The sequence below is a fragment of the Dama dama genome, chromosome 23 (genome assembly GCF_033118175.1).
Source record: "Dama dama isolate Ldn47 chromosome 23, ASM3311817v1, whole genome shotgun sequence".
Classification (NCBI taxonomy): domain Eukaryota; kingdom Metazoa; phylum Chordata; class Mammalia; order Artiodactyla; family Cervidae; genus Dama; species Dama dama.
Genome location: NC_083703.1, coordinates 62,901,017 through 62,923,255, shown reverse-complemented (window position 1 = coordinate 62,923,255; position 22,239 = coordinate 62,901,017). Strand labels below are relative to the sequence as shown.

Genomic DNA, 22,239 nt, shown 5'->3' with positions numbered 1-22,239 from the left:
TATAAACAGAACACGCTGTACGTACCGGCTGCACCTGGCTTCTTTCACTCAATATACAATGATCTTATTTACTTATTCTTTTATGTGCTTATTGTTTGCTCTCCTCCCCCGTCACTGGACGAGGAGCTCTTGAGAACTGCAACTTGGTCCTGTCCACTGAATCGCCCCCAGCACGTTGCCACCCTATGTGGCACAGAGTAGGGTCTCAATACATGCTGGTTGAAAGTGCAGCAGTGGTTGCCAGTGCCTGCACTCTTTTAAAAAAAAAAAGTCTTTAAGAAAATCAGGTATAAAAATTATACACAGAGGGGACTTCCCTGATAATGCAATGGTTGACTCCATGTTTCCAATGCAGGGTGTGTGGGTTCCGTCCCTGGTTGGGGAACTAAGATCCTGCATGCTGCACAGTGTGGCCAAAAACAAAAACAAAAACTAAAATCAACTCACTAAATAAAATAAAATTAAATTTAAAATGGCTTTATAAAAAAAGGAAAAAAGAGGTATATGCTAGGGTAAAGGTTTAACAAAATAATTTAAAAATGATACATACATACACAAAGATTTGTGCATTTCATTTGATATACACTTTACCTTAAAGTTAAAAAACATGCACAACTACTGAACTCTAGTCAATGAAATGTCTCCTGGAGTGTTTAAAGACATAGTGAACTGCTATCTGCAATTTACTTTGAAATGCATAAAAAATAAGATGGAAGGATGGATAAACCTTTATGTGATAGGGCAAGCATGGAAGATTGTTCATTATAGAATCTAGGTGTGGGTATATGGGGGTTTACTGTAATTATTTTCAATTTCCTGTATGTATAAATATGTTTATAGTAAAATGTTGGGGGAAGGTCATACTTGTATAAGATAAAAATTTCACCAGTACAGAAGGAGGTTGAGTGAAGCCCAGGTGCACAATTTCCTCATTCCAAGCACTCTACTCCCTTGGAGTTTTATTCATTGTAGATACTTCCTGGTTTGTCCTTCCAGAAAGGACTTATCCTTTTGCAGCCATCACAGAAGGATCAACCTACCCTGTGTTTTGTACCTGGTTCCCTCCCTCACCCATCATTAATGTGTCTTGGAGGTTTTCCCCTCACCAGCACATATGGTTTGAGTCTTTCATTTCACAGGCTGTATCGTACCACAAACTTTCCCCCTGGTCTCCAGTAGTGAGCATCTCACACACATGAATTCACACCCTTTTCAGTGCCAGATGGTACCTGAGCCAGTCCTCCCACAGCTCTGACCATCTGCTGTGAGAAGAAGTGAAAAGCCCAGCACAGAGTTGTTCCACTCTCAGGCACAGGGACTGGCCTTCCCCAACCTCGTATTCATCCATCATCTGTGGTGGGTTGTCCCCCAAGGGGGTGAGACCCATCCTGTTGGCTGAAAGCTGTTCTCTAGAGAAGGGGGAGCTGTGAGGCTCTGCCCAGTTGAGGAGGGGTGGGGGGAGAGTGCCAGCATCTGTAGTCCACTCCTTTCACTGCTTGGGCCGACTTGCTATTCATATTAAGCTTGCTCTCTGCAGGCTCAGCCACTCCAGAATTCTAGGTGATATGGACTGAACTGTGTCCCCCTAAATTCATATGTTGTAGCCCTAGCCTCCCAGTGCTTCAAACTGTGATGACATTTGGAGGCAGAGCCTTCACCGAGGTGATCAAGTGAAAATGAAGTCATTAGGATGGGCCCTATTCCAGCTGGCTGCTATCCTAATAAGAAGAGGAGATCACACCAGAGGTGAGGTTGCATGGAGGGGCCACCATGTGAAGAAGCAACAGGAGGGAGGACACCTGCGAGCCAAGGAGAGAGCCTCAGAGGAAACCAGCCCTGCTGGGACCTTGATCTTGGATGTCCAGCCTCCAAACTGTGAGAAAATACATTTCTGTAGTATTTTGTTATGGCTGCCCTATGAAACTGATGCAGTCATAACTCATGGGAAGTTTCCAAACTGTTAATAACTGGAGTCCATGGTATTGCAGTGGATCATGAGGCCTCAGCCGACACGCAAAATGCCGTCTGTTCTCAGTTGTCCTAATCCTCAGCCCTTCTGCTGGTCCAAGAGGCTGGTTGGTCACCTGAATGGATGGTACCACATCAGGCTGGTCCTTGTTGGTGGCAGGTCATACATACCTTCGGTGGCAGTTACTAAAGCTGCTTTGGCATTCCCAATCTCTAAATCTCATTTCTTCCAGGCCCATGGTTAAATTATTAAACCATTTTCCTCAGCCCACAAAACAGTGACTATCTGGCCATTTCTCTCTTTGCCCAATTGGATGACCACGTGTGCAACCTGAAGTTTGCCTACTTCAGGATTCCTTCTCATTCTCATCTTTCAGGGTCACTCCTTAGTGAGCACAGCTATAGTGAAACAGCATCTGTTTTCAGTTTACACCAACTTCTTAAAGGACCATGCTCAGGTTTTTTTTCTCCTCCATCAACTGGTCATGTAGCCATACGTGTGAACCAAGAGAGAAGTGGAAGGGCAACAACACTAGTAGGTGACATATGTGACATGGGAGATGGATGTCTGGCCTCATGCTCAACTTATTCTTGCAGCTTACTTCTGCCCCCTGGACCTTAAGCTCGAGCTAGATGTACTACTTCTACCTGATGTTGGATGGCTATAGGTCCTGCCTGACCTTACGACTTGCTGCATAACTGTGCCTAGTGCATGATGGGAAGCTCTGGCCTCACGGTCACTTGATGACCCAGTGAGGAGCTGTTTTTTCTAATGCTGTATAGTTCTCTGCTGAAGATGGCATGGGGTTTGTCAAACACTCCACATGGCATCTTTATCTATCACAGACACTTCTAGTGCCATGGGTTCTGTCTCATCACATGGCTCAAAAAAGTGCTGCTTGGACTGCAGCCTGAAGCTGCTGCAGAGCCCTCGGCTGCTCTGGGCTCAACTCAAAACAAGCACAGAGTAGATGCTCAGTAAATATTCCCCTCTCTGGGTGAATGGAGTACAGGGGAGGAGATACAAATGCAAATGCCACTAGGGTAAGTTTTCCAGGAAAAAATACAGAAAGCCCAGTTAAATTTGGACTTCAGATCACAAATGAATAATCCGTAGTTTAAGTATGTTTCATGCAATATTGGGGGCATACACACAAAATATTCATTGTTTATCTGAAATTCAAGCTCAACTAGGTATCCTGTATTTTCATCGGTAGATCAGGCACCCCACTTTTAGGGTCAAGCATCTAATAGCATAAAACAATTTGGTATGCTGGAGGTGGAGGGATAGTGAGTGCATTTGCAATCAGTACCCAATAGGAGAATAACCAGTAAAAATGAAAATGTGCTGATTTGGCTGGAGGATAGTGGCAAAGAGCTTGGGCTCTTGAGTTTGACTTCCGGAATCTGAAACCGGAATCTGCTGCTCACAGTCTGGATGACTTTAGGTCATAGAGTCCTCATCTCTGGGTGAGGATTAAATAAGATCCTGCCTTTAAAGGGTTTAGCAAGGTGCCAGGCTCACCATTGCTGCCAAATAAATGTTCATTTTCAAGATGACTGCTGGGTTGCCATGCAACAGCTCTCTCTAGTGGTCACAGGGCAATATGAACGTGCTGGCTAGGGCCCTGGGGGTCTACTTGGCTTCTGGCTATCCAGAAGCCAGGCTTTCCAGGCATCAAGAGACTGGTCTCCCATTAGAGGATCTGAGGATCTGATCCCCAGATTCCAGTCATTCACATGTTACCTCCCGGATTTCTGCCCCAAACCAGCCACCATTACCTTATTACTCAGTATTCCTCCTTTCACCTGTCTCTCTATTTTTAAAGAAAATCTATTGTAATAGGTAACTTCACAATTTTCAGTTAAAAGTCCCAGCGTTATCAACTTTCAGAAATAGAATGTAACCACAAAGTAGATATAAGTGAAAAAGAAAAGTGTGAAATTTTATGGAAAAATGTGTTGAGAATTGGAGGATCTCACTTTCTCTCTCTCTCGGTTGTAGCCAATTCACCCAAAGTAGTAAAGACAGACTAGCTTCCAAGTGAGACTTCCTTCATGCTGCAGTCACAAGAAGGGAAAAAGAAGAAACAGAGAACAAAAATGTTTCCCCGTTGGGATTTCATGCTCTGTCTGAAGTTATCTCACAAACGGAGGGAAAATACCATCAGCGCTGGAGGAGACAATGACAGAGGGCAGAAATGTTGAAACTGTGCCCTTTATCTCCACTTTTGTCAGTGTATTTCTACTTTTATCTGATTTGAATGTGGTGGGAAGGAAAAACTGCTTTTAGACAAACAGTCAAAATAACAATAACTCAAAATCCAAACTGGATTGCAGCCACTTCTACCTTATTGGGAGGCTCAAGGTTTTATCTAAGGAGAAAAGGCTCATTTGCTTAGGAAAACATGCTTCTGAGCCTTTGGCTATTGAGTGCAATGCCCAGGGAAACATCTGGAATGGAGAGGGGGAGAGTGGTTTTAAAACATGTCCACAAATTCTTTGATGTGCCCTTCAAAAGAGGGGGTTAATTCTCCCTTTCGGGGTGGAATGGATTTAGTGATGTACTTCTAATGAAGAGAAGATAGCAGATAGTGATGATGCATGACTTTAAGAATGAGGTCATAAAAGATTCTGGAGTTTCCCTCTTTCTTTTTCTTAGACCACTTGCTCTGGGGGAAGCCAGCTGGCATGTTGAGAGGACACTCAAGCAGACCAATGGAGAGATCGGAGAGGCAAAGTACTGAGGGTAGATTCTCCAGCCCTGGTTAAGCCTTTGGAAGATGCAATCTTGGAAAACATTTTAATTGAAACTTCATGGGAGACTCTGAGCCAGAACCACCTAACTGTTTCTATATTCCTGACCCACAGATACTGTGATAGAATAAATGTATATGGTTTTAAGCCAAAAGGTTTTGGGATAATTTGTTACGCAGCAATAGATAACTAATACAAAGGGAAACGAAGGGAGCCAGGTATTCAGCTGTAGCATAAATAAAACAGCACCTTTCCTGGGGAGAGAGTTTTCTTCTGAAACCAGGACTCAAATGCTGAAAGTCTCCTATTTCATAGCTTAGAAGACCGATTCCCAAAGAGGAGGATGCATGCAGTGAGTTCTGCTCCGCTGCATTGCAGCTAAAGCTCAAGAGGGCTGTGGGATTGTGACTGGTCTTGGCTACTTTGCATTCAGGGTCACATGCAAGTAGGGGTGACCATGTGACCATGCATGACCATGCATGTGACATTCAGGGTCACATGCAACCAGCATTCCGTCTCTGGCTCTTGCTCCCCTGCCTTATCAACTGCCCGGGCTCTCAACTGTGTCCCTAAGAGGAGTAGGAACCCTCCCTGCACCCTTGCATCTTTTAAAAGAATATTCATTCATTTATTTTTGGCTGTGTTGGGTCTTTGGGGCTGCGAGGGCCTTCCTCTAGTTGTGGCAGATGGGGTCTACTCTCTAGTTGGGGTGGGTGGGCTTCTCACAGTGGTGGCTTCTCTTTGTTGCAGAGCATGGCTCTAGGGCATGTGGGCTTCAGTAGTTGAGGTGCACAGGCTCAGTAGTTGGGCTCTTGGGCTCTAGAGCACAGGCTCAATAGTTGTGGTGCGTGGGACTAGTTGTTCTGTGGCATGTAGACTCTTCCTGGACCAGGGATTGAACTCATGTCTCCTATATTGGCAGGCAGAGGTCATAGGACAAACTGCCATCTCGAAATCTGGAGAGACAGATGAATACATAGAATTATAGTCAAGAACAGCTTACCTGAAGCAGAGGCTGCTGGAGCCGGTAACTTGTAGGACCATTTAAAGGTAATTATGACAAGTTCCTGAAAACTTGAATGTGAACTAGCTTGAGAGTCCACAAGACTCCTGGAGATCCAGTCTTAAGGCCTGTGTACCGTTTTGACAAATGTCCTTAGGGAAAAGACAGTTCACATTGACTGGCTGAACTCTAAGTCAGGTCATGTCAAGACAGCCTTGGGAATGGGCTCAACCAGGGAACTAATGGACCGGTTGAATAACGACAGTTCTCTGGGAATGAGGCTTTGAAATTGTTCGATCCATCCCCTCTGCTGACCTCCACTGGTTGCCAGGCTACTGGTTTTCACCAAGATAATGGGATTTTAGTTTTCAAGTCTATTATGGAACTGAAAAGTGGGAGATGGTAAGATAAAATGTCACAAAGCTTGATAAAATGTCACAAAAATTCAGCAATCTTTATTGAATATAACACCTCCTCCCCACCCAGATTGCTGTAAGAATTCTGAAAAAGTTGGTTCTGACAATTTTTGCCAGTTTTCCAATTGCTTTTAGGTAGGAGAGAATTTTTGGAAGTCTTTAACTTGCCATTGCCATTGCTACTGACATCTTTGTGGAGAGCTTTTAAAAATGTGGAAATGTCACTATTAAAAGTCATAAATGTGCTCTGGTTAACCAGGTCATTTGGCAGACTATCTTGTATCCTGGGGAATGTCAGACTGGTTAACTAGGAATTGAAATTGTTAGGGGAGGGAAAATACCCACTAATGAGCTATAAGAAGAAGTCCAGGGAGCAGTGAGAAGAAAATAGTAACCGGAGATGGGCAGTGGATGTGCGTCCAGGCAGGAATACAGTTTAGTGCCAGGTCAGAGGGCAGCTTGACCAGTGCTGATGGTTCCCCACCGGTGTGTGTGTGTGTTTGTGTGTGTGTGCGTGCGCTCATCTTTATCCACCTTGATTCTTGGGGCTTCAGCCCTGGGACACTCTCAGTCCTGACCAGGAAAGACATGCCTGGGTTCTCTCCAAGTCAGGCCCTGATTGATGGTTTCCAATCTGGAAGGTCCTTTCTGTATTTCAAGTCATTCATAGTCATAACAATCAATTGAGCTTCTTACAGAATTTAACTATCCATCCTGAGCTCAAAGATCTTATACTTCTGTGAGTGTGGAAAATGCTTCCCCTCTTAAATCCTCATCAGAAGACGTATATTGGTTTCCTATAATAAACCTTCTTGCAGTTCTGAACCATTGGACTGTCCTCCCCTGAGCCGTATTGGTTGGTGGCAACAGAGAGTGGAGATAGTGGTGGGTCCAGACATGATGGCAGATGTTTGGCAGGGGTTGAGAAACATCAGCCTGCATCTTCTAATTCTTACAAAGTTAGTGGGGTCTCCCAATATCTGTGATGTTTCAGTCCTTGAGTTGCCTTTTTGTCATTCTGTGACCTTGTACAAGTCATTCATATACAACAACCCAAGGCCTCCTCTATGGAGTGAAAAGGTGGAGCTGGTCCTCTAAGGACCTCAAATAATGAGAGCATGTTTATTTTTTGTTTGAGAGGACAATGTTCTTCAGCCTAGGTAGCCCTTCTTCTTCCTTCTTGCTTCCAGTTTTTCATAAACCTTACCTGGATTCACAGTCTCAACTTCCTTATATCCCATTCTCTTCTCAGTTCCTTAAAATCAGGTTTCTTCTTCTAAAATATGATTCTCACTCAGGGCATCAATAATCTTTTCATATGCAACTCCTCTGACCCTTCTTTGTGCTTCACTTTCCCAAGCCTTTCAGCAATGAACATTTTGGTCTAGTTTGTCCTTTCTCCTACACTTCTTTCCCATCATTTTATCATCCTTTTGTTGAAAAAGCAGAGAAGAGGCTAGTATTGACTGGAGGCAAATAGGCAAAAGAGTAGTGCTAGACAACTTGTATCCATCAGCTTCCTGGATGGCTTCCTTGAGGTCTCCCAGGCAATTTCATGCAGCATGGCCACAGCTAAAGGCATGATCTTCCTGCTGGAATCAACTCATCCCCCCATATTTCTGGTTACCTTTGGGATCCCCCACCTGAGACACAGACGGGAATCTCACCTGCTCCCTCACCTCCACCCTTCTAGGTCCACTTCCTGAACATCTCTCTAGTCTGTCATTTTCATTTCTTGTGAAATGTTGTCTTGTGTGTCATCACTTTTGCCTGGAGAGTTACATTTATCCAACCCCCGTGGCACATCCCAAGAACCCCAGAGCAGTTGTTCTGAAATCCATGCTCATCTGAATGTCCTTCTGCCCTAAGACCATTAAGATCTTCAATGTAAGGTTCAAACTCTGTTCTATAGCTCTAGTCACTCAGGCCAGGACTCTTTCCCACCTGTGAGCCCTCCAGCGATGGTGAAGAATGACAATATCTTACACAGAGAAAGGGCAGTTTTATTTGGTGATGAACAAGGAATGACACATGCTTGGTGGGAAAGCAAAGGGAGAATTTCCTTGGCGAGAAGGCTGCTCTGGTCTCCAAGCATGGCTGTGTCATTGTCCAGGACACGGGTCAGCCTTCTGTGAGCCCTCAGGCAGGCAGTGAATCCTGCCTCAGGAAATGGTTCTGTTGGGAGAAGACCCCAGGCAAAATGGAGACTCAAGGTCCCTCAGTCTAGATGGTATTGGCCCACGATCAAACCTGCCCTCCAGAGGGTGGGGAGGAGGCTGAGACCCTGGAGCTGGGGGTCTTGTCTCCAGCCACCAGGGGAGCCCAGACCCAGAGTCAGGGGTCTCCTTGTGCATGTGCTTGAGTGAGTGTGTGTCTGTGTGTCTATGTGTATTTGTGTGTGGCGTGTTTGCATATGTGAGTGTAAAGGTGTACATGTGCTGATGTGAGACTGTGTGCATCTGTACATCTGCCTGAGTAACTGTTGTGTGTCTGGGCACTTTGTGTGTGTGTGTGTGTATCCATGACCGTGTGTGCTTCCCTTTGTATCTGTATTGTGGTGCCACTTGTGTCTTTCCACCACTGTCAGCCACTGTCAGCCTTTCTGCGGACTTCTCTCTGCATCTTGGTGTATGTCTATATGGCTGTTTGTCTTTCCCTTTGGATGGCACTGTCCCAAGCCCCCTGCTGCCCTCACCAGGAGGAGAACAGCTGACTACCCCCCAAATCCTGTGGAGTATGGAGCAATACTCACCGGTTCAGCAGAGGCCAGGTCCGTTCCTGGAAGTCTTAGACCTTGATGACAAATTCTAGCCCGTGGATCAGGGCGTCTGGAAAATGGGGGGAAAAAAAGCCAATAACCACAGACCAGAGGGAAGGAGCCCAGGGATCTTCATGGTCCTCAGGGGCTTGGGAAATGGGAACTCTGAGATTCAACCATGCTCAGGCAGGGCTTGAAGGGGACTGTGCCTCCTTCATCAACCAGCCCAGCTATTCTTAAGTTATGGCTGATGTGGGAAGACAGGGTCTATGTCTTAAGATGATTCTGATAATTCAAGGCAAAAAAGAACTCTAAAATGGGGAGAGCTGAGACTGGAGGGCCCTAGCTGTCCCATGTGTGTGGGGACAGAGCTCCCTGGGGAAAAGCCCTGCTCCTGCAGAGGGGAGAGAGGACTTGGAAGCGGGTCACTTCTGACTCTTTTGTGACCCCATGGATCATAGCCCACTGGGCTTCTCTGTCCATGGGATTTCCCAGGCAAGAATACCAGAGTGGGTAGCCATTTCCTTCTCCAGGGGATCTTCCCGACCCAGGGCGGGTACTTACTGACAATGGAGTGTACCAGAGTGACGTCCAAGCGGCTGAGAACTGCATTGACCAGGGGGCACACCTGAGCCAGGGGCAGAGAGGAGCATTAGGCACCTTGGGAGACACTGGCAGCAGCCGCATCCCGAGTATGGGTCCTCTGCAGAGATCTTCTATCATTTGTCTGTGTCTGAGAGTATCTGATTCTGAGCAATCCCACAGATGAACCCTGACACGTCCACACTGGGAAGATGGAGATGTTGAAGGCGGGGATGAGGTGTCCAATCACAGAGCGAGTGGTTGTTCACTCTGTGATCTGGCGTCTGTTTCTGAATAGGGCGGACTGCTCTGGGAGGGGTGGGTTCTGGTCATAGGAGATCCTGAGCATAGGCTGGGTGAGCCTTGTCTGCAGCCATAGTGGGGGTGGACTGGGAGCTTCTTGGGGCAGGAACCTATCTGTTTCAGCTGTAGTGTGGACACATAGAGTGCCTGGCCCAGAGCAGAAACCAATCAGTACATTTTGAAGGATGGGAAGAAGAAACATGGACAGATGGACCAATGGACAAGTAGACTGATGGATGGAATTTACTTATCAAACTGAGTGACTCAGAAGAGCTCCCCCAGGGGCTTCTTTTAGCTTGAGAAGCTCTAAGATCCAAAGACTAGGAGACCGCACTCTGTCTCCACTTACCTTTTCCTGCACCAGCCCAGGAAGGACATTATTCAAGACGCCAGTGAGGTTGTCAACAAAGCTTTGAATGGGGAGGGGGCCCAATCTGAAAGAGGAAATCATGGAGAGTGCAGGGGCCTGGGGCTGGCATGGAGAAGCTTGGGTTTCTGCCCACTGCAGTCTCAGTACTGATAAGGGAACCTGGCCTTGTGCCTCCACACCCACGTGCATCCATAACAATGCGCCCATCCAAAGGGAGTGACACCCCGCACAGCAGTGCACACACTAGGTACATGTAGAACAAACACATAGTGCCGGCACACAGTAGGTGTTCAATCAGGCTTTGTAGAATCCACATAGGAATGAACAGTGCTTAGTATGCAGTTGTCATGAGGATTCAATGAGATGATACATGGGACACACATATGTGTGTTCAATAAATGTTAGTCATGATGGGGGTGGCTCCTGTATTTTATACCTGCCTCCCTCTCCCTTTCAAGAGTAACTGAAATAATCACCCTTGTGGGCTCCATAGCTATTTTACTCTTTACTTGGACAAAGCATGTTCACATTTATTATTTTTGAGGATTCTCTCAATAATGCCAATATAGCTCCATATTACAATTATCTGAGTAAGCTGAGACTCAAGCTGGGGAAGAACTGTTCAAGTTCACACAGGGAGCCCTCCATCTCCTGCCATATCCCTCAGCTAGATGGGGCTTGAACTCAGATTTCTTGTTGCCTAATCCAGCATAAAGTTGATCAGCCTGGCCTAAGAAGGGGTAGTGACCATTTACTTATTCGTCCATCCATCTGTCCATCTATCCATCCATCATCTCACTCTTCCACCCTCCCACTCACCCGTTCTCCCATTGTTCCATCTTTCCAAGCATTCACCATCATTCCATCCTATTGTCTCAATAGGAGCAGCCACCCCTCTGGCCTCACCCATCAAGCAGGGAGATTTGCAGGCTGCCAGGGGAATGAGTGCAGTCGCCAACAACCAGATGGACATGCTTCTGCTCATCTGTCACAGCTAAGAGTTCCACGGTGATGTTTAGCTTCACAGCCAGCTTCAACAGACTCCCCACCAAGGGCCTGCAAAGGAGACAGTCTGCTGTAGCTGAGCTCCCATGTCCAAAGGCAGAGGAGGTTTTCTTCTGGACAGATATGCCAGTCTTGCCTCATTCTATCTTGCCCACAACTGTACTCCTGTCAATTCCCAGTAGGCTCAAAGAGGCCAAGTGAGTCTGCCAAGTGAGTATCCCAAGTGAGAGTGCTATGCTTGCTCCGCATAGCAGCAAATGAGCTGAAGCTGGAGGCTCAGGTCTTTTGGATAGACCCCAACAGCTTTTTTCTTTCTTACCACTCAAAATCATCAGGGTCTCCTTTGGTGAGCCATCCCCCCATCCCCCTTTGGAGTCCACTCACGTGTTCACATTGAGGATCATGCCCAGAGGGATGGTGACATAGAGACGATGGCCATCGGGGCTCTGCACGAGGCCCAGTTCCAGCAGCTGAGGGTTAGTGATCTTCAAACTGCCCAGGGAGAAACACTGGAGTGAGAAACATTAACTCCTCTAGTCCTAAACTTAGAAACCACATCTAATCCCACCATGAGCATCTCAGAGGTGGAGCTACCCATGAGGTGGGATGGAGGAGATATGAGGGGAGTCTTGCAACAATAGCCACATGGGTTTTGAGTCTCACATCAGTTTTTCCCATCCTCTGCGCTGGGTCAGATCCCTCTGCTCACCTCAGGTCTATGAGGTTTTCCAAGATAAGAAACTGTGTCTGGGTTATATTTGCATCCTGTACGCCAGCTCAGAGCCTTACAAAGAAAGGGGTTACTTTATACTGGCTGAGTTTGTGGACTGATGAGCAGGTGGGTGGATGAATATGTGGGTAGATGCATGGAAGAGAAAGTGGTTAGACGAAGGGCAGATGGTCAAGTGGATGTATGGGTGGGTAAGTGGATGAGAGGATGATGTCGGGGCAACTGAAGTAGGTCCTTCACATTTAAGAGTAGGGATCATGAATCTTGCTGAGTCCTTCAATGGCAGGTCAATCAATAAAGTTTATCATGAAGATAGAGGAGCAGGAAGCTGGGGAAAACAGAGAGGGTGGAAGTAAGCCTCTTCTCTGAGGCCTTTTCTCTTCTCTGAGCTAGCCTCTGTGTCAGATGATTTACATCTTCTCCAGTCCTCCTGACAGTTCTCTGTGGGTACCATAATCTTCATTTTACAGATGGAAAAACCAAGCCCAGAGAGACTGAATGCCTTGCCCCGGGTGACCCAGCAAGTACATGATGGATACAGAAATCAGACTCAAGGATATCTGTCTGTCTTCAAGTCAGAGGCAAGCATCTGGGCAGCAGGGGCATGAGGGCTGGGGAGGGTAGGAATCCTGGGAATGGATTTGATCCAGTTCTGTAAAGGACCCAGTCTTGCCAGCTCACTTTCCACTCTTGCTCTTTGTTAATTGGATTGTTCCACGGACATCACATGACGATGTCACTGAGGAGAATAGCTTACATTTTCTTGCTTACATCAAAAGCCACCGTGTTCACTAGTGAGGAGAGCAACTTAAGAAGGGATTTCACTGATAAAGAGAGCAAAATTATCATGGTAGAGTGGAAAAAAGCCTTGGCTTTGGACTTAGGTCAGTTAGAGTTAGCACCCGCACTCTGCATCACTCTGGTGGTGTGGGCACAGACCCCTTTCTGTGCCTCCACTTTTCTGTAAATCTAGGGATTATTAAACTGACCTCAGAGGACTATGGTGAGGGTGATAGATGATGACGGAGATCCAAGCTGCACTTCAATCACTCTGGTGGTGTGGGCACAGACCCCTTTCTGTGCCTCCACTTTTCTGTAAATCTAGGGATTATTAAACTGACCTCAGAGGATTATTAAACTGACCTCAGAGGACTATGGTGAGGGTGATAGATGATGACGGAGATCCAAGCTGCACTTCAGGACTGGGAGCAATTGCTGGTTTAGGAGAGCTGCTGCTCCCTGCCAGACTGTGAGGGGGTCTCAGCCTGAATCCTGGCCTCATGTTCTGATGACCCGGCTCCCTCCTCCAGGGCCACTACCTGGGGCTGGCTGATCTCCAGCGGGAGATCTCTGGTGGGGCCCAAGGCCCTGCTTCAGGGCTACTCACTCAATGATGTTGTTCAGGAGAGGGGTGAGTGAAGTCACTTTCCCAAGCAGGCCCCCCGGCAGGCCACTGGAAGCGTTCCCTCCAGTCTTCAGGATGTCCAAGAGCGGAAGGTTTTCGAGAGTGCCCAACAGACCCTCAGAGAGCAGGCCGTTGCTGAGAGCTAGAAATGGGTGTGGGGTCCTTGGGGGTCAGATCTGACAATTATGGCTCCTCAGTCCTTGCCCCCTTTTAGCCCCCTTCCCAACCATGAGATGATTGAGCACACACGCACACACACACCTGGAAGAAGTTGTCACAGACTCTCACTTACCACCTGTCAAGCTTCCAGCAAGATCTGTGGGTTTCGGGGCTAGGGCTGGAGTCAAAGCCAAGGGCAGAGTCTGGTCCAAGGGCACGGGCAGGGCTTCCAGCAGGGCCGTGGTCTGGGCCAGCAGCCCACAGAGGACGACGAGGCTCCCGATTTGAAACATCCTCTCACTCAGTATCTGTGGAGAGGACCACTGTGGCACAGATACTAGAGAGGAACCCATCCACTGCCTGCCCCCGCCCCAGCACACCAGGGAGTGAATAGCGACAGCCAAGGCATTTGCTCTGAGCCAGGTGTCAGGCTGAGTGCTCCACATTCGGTGTCTGACTTCATCTTTACCCTTAAGATGTGGACACTCGGCACCTGCATTATACCAGTGAGGAAACAGGGGTCTAGTGAGTTTAGGTAACTTTCCCCAAGGTCACAAGTACACACTGGGGATAGGATTTAAAGATAGCTCTCTCTGCCCTGGGGGCCTCTGTTTAAATTAAGTGACCATCAGATTTACTTTCCAGTTGCGCTTGCTTACAATGTATTGAATGAGACAACGCAAATTAAAAGGCTTAAACGTGCTAGTGGCTGAGGAGCTCCTCTGCTTTGTCACCATCCTCCTTAAGTCCTCTGGTCTGCGTGTAGCCCGTGATGCTTTGTGGAAGCCCTTGCAAGTCACAAGACTATCAAAGGTGGCAGGGCTATAGTTACCATCTCATTCATACCAGTGCTGGGAAATCCTGGGGACCATCCAAAGTCCTCATTCAACAAGGACAAGAGGACCAGAGAGGGGTAGTGATTTTCCCAAGGTCAAACAGCAAACTAATGGCAGAACTGCAGTTGGAGGAAGGTGTCCCTCCCACCCCAACTCTCCACCCCTGCCAATATACAAACTATCTTGTCCATGTCTTTCTCTTTTCCCTCAAGATGACCTGGACGAACTTCCTGGGCAACTTTTGACACCTGCCTCCCTTTTGCACCAGTCCTCTTCCCAGATGCCACCATCCTTCTCCAGGGCCTTTTTGGAAGTCAGTAAAGGTGATGAGAGCTGGAGCTGGCTCCCACACGCTGGAGACACTTGGCTGCTTTAGGCAAAATCCCATCAACTGGCCAATTTGGCCAAAGAGCCATCATTGTTGCTGCCACAGGAATCTAAAGAGCTTTTTGGTCCAAAGAGCCAGTTGTGGCTTCCTTGGGAGGTAAACTTGGCTTGGGGCCTCTGAATTTCTTTTCAGCAACAGATCATTTATGACTCCAATGGAAGCTAAGGACACTTGGTCCCAGAAAAATGCACCAAAATGTACAAAATTGGGTGGATTGTAGGAGGTTGCTGGACGATGGTCTGGATGCACAATGGAGTGAGGGTGTACACTGAGCAATGCACAGTGGTAAACTCAAGATAAAACTCTGTAGAGACTGGGATTTAGGGCAGGAGGAGTATGCCCATGAGAGATCCCTAGCTCACGTGGAATTTGAGCAGTGTACCTACAGCCACGTGCTCCCTATCACCATCAAATAGCCTGCTGCCAAAAGTCTCTACATTGATGTCAATGTCAATGGTCTCTTAGGGAGGCAGAGTGGATGCTTATCACCTTGCCCCCCAAATGGCAAGCCTTGGTTCTCTTGGAAGACCCCAAAGAGTGATCTGAAGTGCAGTCAGCCAGTGATGCCACAGTGTGGAGGCTAGCACCTCTGCCCTCCGAGGCAGTAGTGGTGGTGGTGGGGGAGGGTTGAATGCACAAGTCTCACCTGGCTTCTCAGAGGTCCTGGCAGCTGTCGTGGTCTCCTTGCTTTGCTGAGCAGGCAGCCTTTTTTATAGTGTGGAAATCAGGAAATGAGTGATCGAGAGATGGATTTATAGATAATTCAGAATTCGGCAATCTGTTGGTGTCTTTCAGGGCTCTCCAAAGTAAATAATTGCCAGTCACATTAGTAGGTGGGGCCGTTAAGCTGTTTGATTGACAAGTTAAACAGAAAAATGAGATGGGGATGTTACTCAAGATTTCATGGTTTTGTGAGTGGGGCTGAGGCTGGGAACCCTGGCTCCAAGGTGGCCTGAAGATTACGTTTGGAACACCGGGAGAGGCAGCTGCCGGAGCTCTGGGAGGGACCCTCAGTCTCACTGTTGTTTACTCGCTAAGTCGTGTTTGACTCTGTGCGACCCCATGGACTGTAGCCCGCCAGGCTCCTCTGTCCCTGGGATTCTCCAGGCAAGAATACTGGAGCAGGTCGCCATTTCCTTCTCCAGGGGAATCTTCCTGACCCAGGTATTGAACCCACCTTTCTCACCTCTCCTTTGGCAGGTGGGTTCTTAACCACTAGTGCCACCAGTCTCACTGTCATTGTTTTTCAGTTGCTCAGTCGTGTCCAGTTCTTTGCAACTCCATGGTCTGCAGCACACCCGGCTTCCCTGTCCTTCACCATCTCTCATAGTTTGCTCAAACTCGTGTCCATAGAGTTGGTGATGCCATCTGACCATCTCATCCTCTCTTGTCCCCTCCTCCTGCTTTCAGTCTTTCCCAGCTTCAGGGTCTTATCCAATGAGTTGGCTCTTCGCATCAGGTGGTCAAAGTCTCATATCCAATGTAGAAAAAGAATCAAGTTGTCTCTGATTTCCCTACATCTGGGGCACCCCTCGGTTTCAGGGTGGGGGTCTCCTGACTTCTGAATCTCAATTGCATGACAGTCACATACTGGGAGCTAGACATCTTCACAGAACGCTGGAGGGAGGGGTTGCTGCTCCTTCTTTGCAGAGGTGGAAACTGAGGCCCAGTGGGGACAGGTGCCCAAGCACACAGAGAAGATGACAGCAGGGTTAGTTGCTGCATTGCTTACTCCTGGACAAATGTCTCTTTGAGTAACAAGATACAAAGAAACTATAAGGGACTAAAAATAACTGTGTGCATCTGCAGTTGGGGCAAATTATGGACAATAAGATACAAAAAGACCAAAAACCCAACTGCCTCTTCTGAAAGGCTGAGAACCAAAACCAGGGGGTTTGAAGCAAAAGCAGGGTACTGCACATACCCTCCGCACCCCACACCACCAAAAGGGTGGGCAGATCACCTAAGCCCCCCTCCAGCCCAACCCCTGGACACACCCCCTACCCTCACTCCATAGAAGGAACCAGCATGCCCCGCCTCCGGGAGGGAGCAAGGGAGTCTGTTACTTATTTTCACTTGCCCCTGCTGTTAGCAGGTGCCCCAGTAAAGCCTTGCCTGAATTTATTGTCTGGCCTCTAGTCAATTTCTATTGACTAAGGAAGGCCAAGAACCCTGGTCAGTGTCATTAGGACTCAAGCTACTGGATAATAATCACAATAAAAACAGTGTCAACAGCTAAGGCTTGCCGAGCTCTGCCTAAATGTCAGGCCCAGCATTGCTATTTTTCACATCCAGCCTTTCACAAATCCTCACAGCCCTGTGTGGGGTGGGAATGAATACGTCCATTTTACGAAGGGGAAAACTGAGGCTTGGAGTGTGAGGTGACACGTCCAGAGTCTCACGGTGGGCATGAAGCCCAGGCATCCATGCTCCAGTCCTTTCTCTTGAAATCTGGGCTAAGACGAGGATGCCTTGGATGTGCTCTGACCATTTTGCATCCCTCCATCTGTGAATATCATGTTCCCACTTGTATAACCTGAAAAAGGCTACCCGGTCTCCCAGGCCTGAGGAATTGTGTGGCATCCTATTCTCTACCCTTACCCTTTTTCCTTCCCTTCCCCAAATGAAGGGTATGAGGAATTTGTTCCTACCCCTTGGGTCTTTGGAGTCTGTTGTACAGATGAAAAAAAATGAGGCCCAGGGAGTTCCAGCTCTTAGTCCAGTGAGAGCAGCTCTTGCCCTGTGGAACCAAACACCCTAAAAGCAAAAGCAGAGAGTGAAGGAGGAAATGCACATTTATTGAGTACCTACTGTGTGCCAGATGCTTTCCATACATGAACTTCATCTTTGACATGATTGGTTGACATTGTTGAACCTCAAATGTCAGAGGAGACTAAAGTTCAGAGAGGGTGATTATTGCCAAGGAACACACAGCGAGTGAGTGGTGGAATCAGAATTCTCCCCCGTGTCCGATGCCCTGGTAATCAGTGAGCCACGCTGCCCTCCCCTCATTTCAGACCGTCGCAGGAGCTACTTCTGCTTCCTGTGAGTCTGGCTGATGCCTCTAGGAGGCTGTGGCTTTGGACTCAGTTATCCATTCAAGCACACACTAGACTGTTCCCACAGCCTGTGTGTTGACAGTCACCCTCAGTGGGGTCCCCTTTTTTGTTATTTTGGTGCAGCTTTTCTGGATTGGGTCACATTGTTACTATCTTTTGGGGAAACAGAGGCAGATAAGTCAAGGAATGATTCAAGTTTGTTATTGGACAGCTAACAGCCAAGCTAGGAAGTTATATTTGTGTTATGGCAGAAAGGGGATGACCTTGGACACATATCACCCTGGTTCAAACCCTATGACCCTGGGAAAGTCCCTCCAATCCTTTGAACCTTAGTTTCCTCATCTGTAAAATGGGAAGTAAGTATCTACCTCACAGGGCTGTGGGGGATAATGTCTAAGGAGGGGGTTTATGTTCAGTTCATAAGCTCATGTGTCTACATAGTTTTCTTTCTTTTTTTTTTAAGTTAAACATTAAAAAATTTTTTATTTATTTATTTGGCTTTGCCGAGTCTTAGTTGCATCATGTGGGATCTTTTGTTGCAGTGTGTGGATTCTCTAGTTGTCGTGCACAGGCTCCAGAGTGTGCAGGCTGAGTAGTTGCAGCTCTTGAGCTTAGCTGCTCTGTGGCATGTGGGATCTTGGTTCCTAGACCAGGGGTCAAACCCATGTCTCCTGCATTGGAAGGTGGATTATTAAGTCCCTACATGGTTTTCTTTTTAAATACATAATCCCTTTATTTATTCATTTATTGTATTTTGGCTGCATCTTGCCACTGGGGATATGGGATGGTTCCCTGACCAGGGATTGAACCCAGGCCTCCATAATAGCAGCCTTGAATCCTAACCACTAGGCAACCAGGGAACTTCCCTACATGTTTTTTTTTTTCCCCTAATGTATGTAGATTTTAATATTTCAAGTATCATTTTGCTGAATAACAGAACTGTCCCCACTCCCCGCCCTGGCATTTTATTTCTGTTCCATGGGCTTTACTTGTGCCAGGGCATCTGAAGGAGGATGCCCTGTCCTTGTTTTGACTGAAAATGTAGAGACAGCCACATACCATTTTGTTCCTTGATGCTTAGATGCTGTGTTTCCCTTCCATCTTAAAAGCCCCTTCAAATTAACTTTTTAAATTATATTTTCTCTTTTATTTTTAATCAGAGGATAACCGCTTTACAGTGTTGTGCTATTTTCTGCCATAAAACAACATGAATCAACCACTGGTAAACTTACGTCCCCTCTCTCCTGAACCTCCCTCCCACCCCCACCCCATTCCTTCCCTCTTATTTGTCTGCACTGGGTCTTGGTTGAAGCCTGTGGGATCTTTCATTGCCAGGTATCGGCTCAGTCGTTGCTGCAGGCAGGCTTAGTCGCTCCGTGGTATGTGGGATCTTAGTTTCCTGACTAGGTGTTAAACCTGCATTCCCTGCATTAGCAGGTGGGTTCTTAACCACTGGAACATCAGGGAAGTTCCATCCTTTCAAATTTAACCTTTACTTTTTACTCTCTTCCTGGACACCCAAAAGTGTTCTGTGTCGCAATTCCTTGGGCCTTAGGCAGGACCCTGGGGGGCTACCTTAGCCCATCTGTCTGGACTATGACCTTCCAGTTGACCTTCTTTCCTTGGGGTCCTGCCATCTTTCCTGGCTCTGGAAGGGAACATGGACACAGATCCTACCCATTCTGGAATCCCCCACATTGACCTGGGGTTTCTGCTGGCCCTCCTCTCACGCCAAGGTTTGCCTGGGGAGAAGCGGGAGACACTTCTCAGAACCCACTACAACTATGTTCTCTTCAGTTTCTCTTGGACTCACACACTACACCAACAGGGGAGATTTTCTAGTCTGGGGGGCAGGACCTTCCTTCGATTAGCCATATACATGCTATTCTTAATGTATAGCATTAGACTATACTATAATACAGTCATATACATGCTATTCTCCTATGTCCCACATTTTGAAATAGAAAAACTCAGGCTTAAAAAAGAATCAACCTACAGTAAAATTGACTTTGGGGGGGGGTGTATAATTCAATGAGTTTTAACACATGAATAGTCTTATGTAGCCACAATAATGATCAGGTTACTACAGAACATTTCCATCACCCCCCAAATACACTCATGACGCCCTTTCAGAGTCACTCCTTCCCTCTTCCCGACTCCCTCCCGCCCCTGCAACTGGCAACCACTCGTCTGTTCTTTGTCACTGATGCTTTGTCAGAGACCCAGGCTTCAAGACTCAAGAGCCTTCTCTCAGCTTCTGCTGAAGTTGCCCTTCCCGGCCGCACTGGTGTGGCTGGTTTCCCTGCCCCGAGCAGGACAAGGGTCATGAGGCATCAAGAAGTGTAGACGGACACCCAACTAACATTTCAAGACAGTGTTTTCCACGTTGGCGATGCCAGTGCCTCCTCATTGTGTTTCTCACAAACTGGAGGTTGTGCCCTTTTCATCCTACATATCAGACTGTGATTGTGTTGGGGAGTCTTTACTGGCATTGTTTTGTGAATCAAGAGATCCCTTTTTAAAGGGCAGAGTTCATTTTTTTTTCAATTGTGCAAGGTCTGCTGTCCAGAACTTGGGTGTGGGATGCTAGCTTTGTCCCCTGGGAGCCAGAACTCTATATGGAAGTGAGAGGAAGTTGTTACAAGTACAGGGGGGCAGGGTCTGGAGCAAGCATCTGAGTATTTGGGGCTGAATTTCTGCTTCAATTACCCACTACCGCAGGCCCCAGTATCATATTAGAGATCCATTGTGCACCAAGCTCCTCCAGGAGAAAACATGATGAGTCCACAGCTCTGTGAACCTTAAAATGAAAACAAAACAAAACAAAACAAAACAAAACAAAAAAACCCACCAGAATTCAAGAAACTCGAGAAGGGCTCTTGAGAAAGGCACTCCCGGCAGGGGTCAGAAGAAAGGCGGACAAAAGCTGCTTTCACCGAGGGACCAGGCAACCTTGCCGGAGGTTGAGGTTCAGCCCTCCTGTGTTTGCTCTTTGGATCATGAGCAGGAAAATCCCGTAAACTCAAGGCTGTCAAGGGGAATCTTTTGTGTGAACATGGGCGTTTAGGGTTGCAAATCCCCAGTGAGGCATTTTGGATTAGGGAGTCTGAGTTGAAAGATGGAGACATGAGTATCGCTTGCCCCATTCTCATCTCTGAGCTGTTGACTCCTCCTTGTTTGAGCTTGTCAGTCAAGCTGAATGAATATTTCATCATTTTCCCCTAAGTGTAGGGGGTGTGTAGATGGGTGCAGGGATGTTGGGAGGGAAGACTGAAGTGCGGGGTCCACAGTGGTCAAAGTTGGGGGCTCTGGAGTCTGGCTGCTTGAGTGCGGTTGGCTTGGTCATTTCCTGGCTGTGTGAGGATAGCAGTTTTGAATAGGATAGCAGTTTTGAACTTCATGCGGTTTCTGTGAGGATTTAATGAGATGCTGGATGCAAGCTCTGAGCACCAAGCTTGGCATATGCTGAGTCTTTAAATGTGTGTGTTACTGCTATTAATTTTGTGTGTGTTATTTCCTCTTTATTTCTCAGTATGCTCTTCCTTGGCTTGGGTGGAGGAGGACAGGAATCTATATTTAAGAACTGAGGGACTTCTCTGGTGGTCCCAGTGGCTAAGACTCTGAGCTCCCAATGTGGGGGACCCATGTTCGATCCCTGATTAAGGAACTAGGTCCCACATGCTGCAACTAAGAGTTCTCACATTGCAACTTAAAAAAAAAAAAAAGAATTGAATAGTCATTAATCAACTTATTAACAACGAATTAAAGGATTTTTAATAAGCACTTCCCATGGACCTAGCACATGCTAATCATACTGCAACTGCTTTTGTGCTATCCTGCAGGGTAAATAGTTTTTATTTTCAAAATAAAAATTTTTGGTTAAAGTATAACACCAGTGGGAAAAACGCACATAAGTGAAGAGCTCAATGAACTTTCACAAACTGAACACCTTCCCTGTAATCAGCACCCAGATCAAGAAACAGAATGGCGTCAGCCCTGCAGAGCCCCTCCCTCTAGTTCCAGTCACTAAGCATCTCCCTGAGCATAACACCTTCTTGACTGCTGACCGCATGGATTAGGTCTGTTGCGTTTGAGCTTCACATAGATGGGAGATCTGTGTTTTGGAGCCTGGCTTTATTAGGTGTATGAGATTCATCCATGCAGTAGAGTGAGTGCAGGTCATTCTCTTTACTGTAGAGCATTCTGCTGGTGACCATCCCACAAGCTATTTATCTGTCCACTGTATTTATCCATTTTTTTTTGATGTGCGCTTAGGGAGTTTTCACTTTGGGGCTCTTAGGACTATGGCTGCCACGAGCAATCTTGGACAGGTCTTATGGTGTCCACAGACACATATTTCTGTACTTAGGGGCGGGATTTTGGGTCAGAGGGAGGAATATGTTGCCCTTCTGGAGATGCTGCCACCTAGTTTTATAAAGTGGTGTTATGACTCACCTCCCTCCAGCAGTGTGCTGGCTCCTGTTGCTCCATGTCCTGCAA

At 47.1% G+C, this 22,239-nt stretch overlaps 1 protein-coding gene and 1 long non-coding RNA gene across 2 annotated transcripts; one reads left to right on the top strand and one right to left on the bottom strand.

Annotated features, from left to right (window-relative positions):
• Window positions 1-1,471: 1,471 nt before the first annotated feature.
• LOC133044450 (uncharacterized) lies at window positions 1,472-4,852 on the top strand. Its single transcript, XR_009689938.1, has 3 exons — window positions 1,472-1,875; window positions 3,974-4,201; window positions 4,631-4,852. It is a non-coding gene; the product is annotated as an uncharacterized LOC133044450 (long non-coding RNA).
• A 4,079-nt stretch (window positions 4,853-8,931) lies between these two features.
• On the bottom strand, window positions 8,932-13,749 carry BPIFA1 (BPI fold containing family A member 1). Its single transcript, XM_061125835.1, has 7 exons — window positions 13,590-13,749; window positions 13,280-13,439; window positions 11,547-11,654; window positions 11,064-11,213; window positions 10,137-10,221; window positions 9,467-9,530; window positions 8,932-8,972 (listed from the first exon to the last, which is right to left on the bottom strand). The coding sequence occupies exons 1-7, from the start codon at window positions 13,747-13,749 to the stop codon at window positions 8,932-8,934; spliced, it is 768 nt and encodes a 255-aa protein (XP_060981818.1).
• Window positions 13,750-22,239: the final 8,490 nt, after the last annotated feature.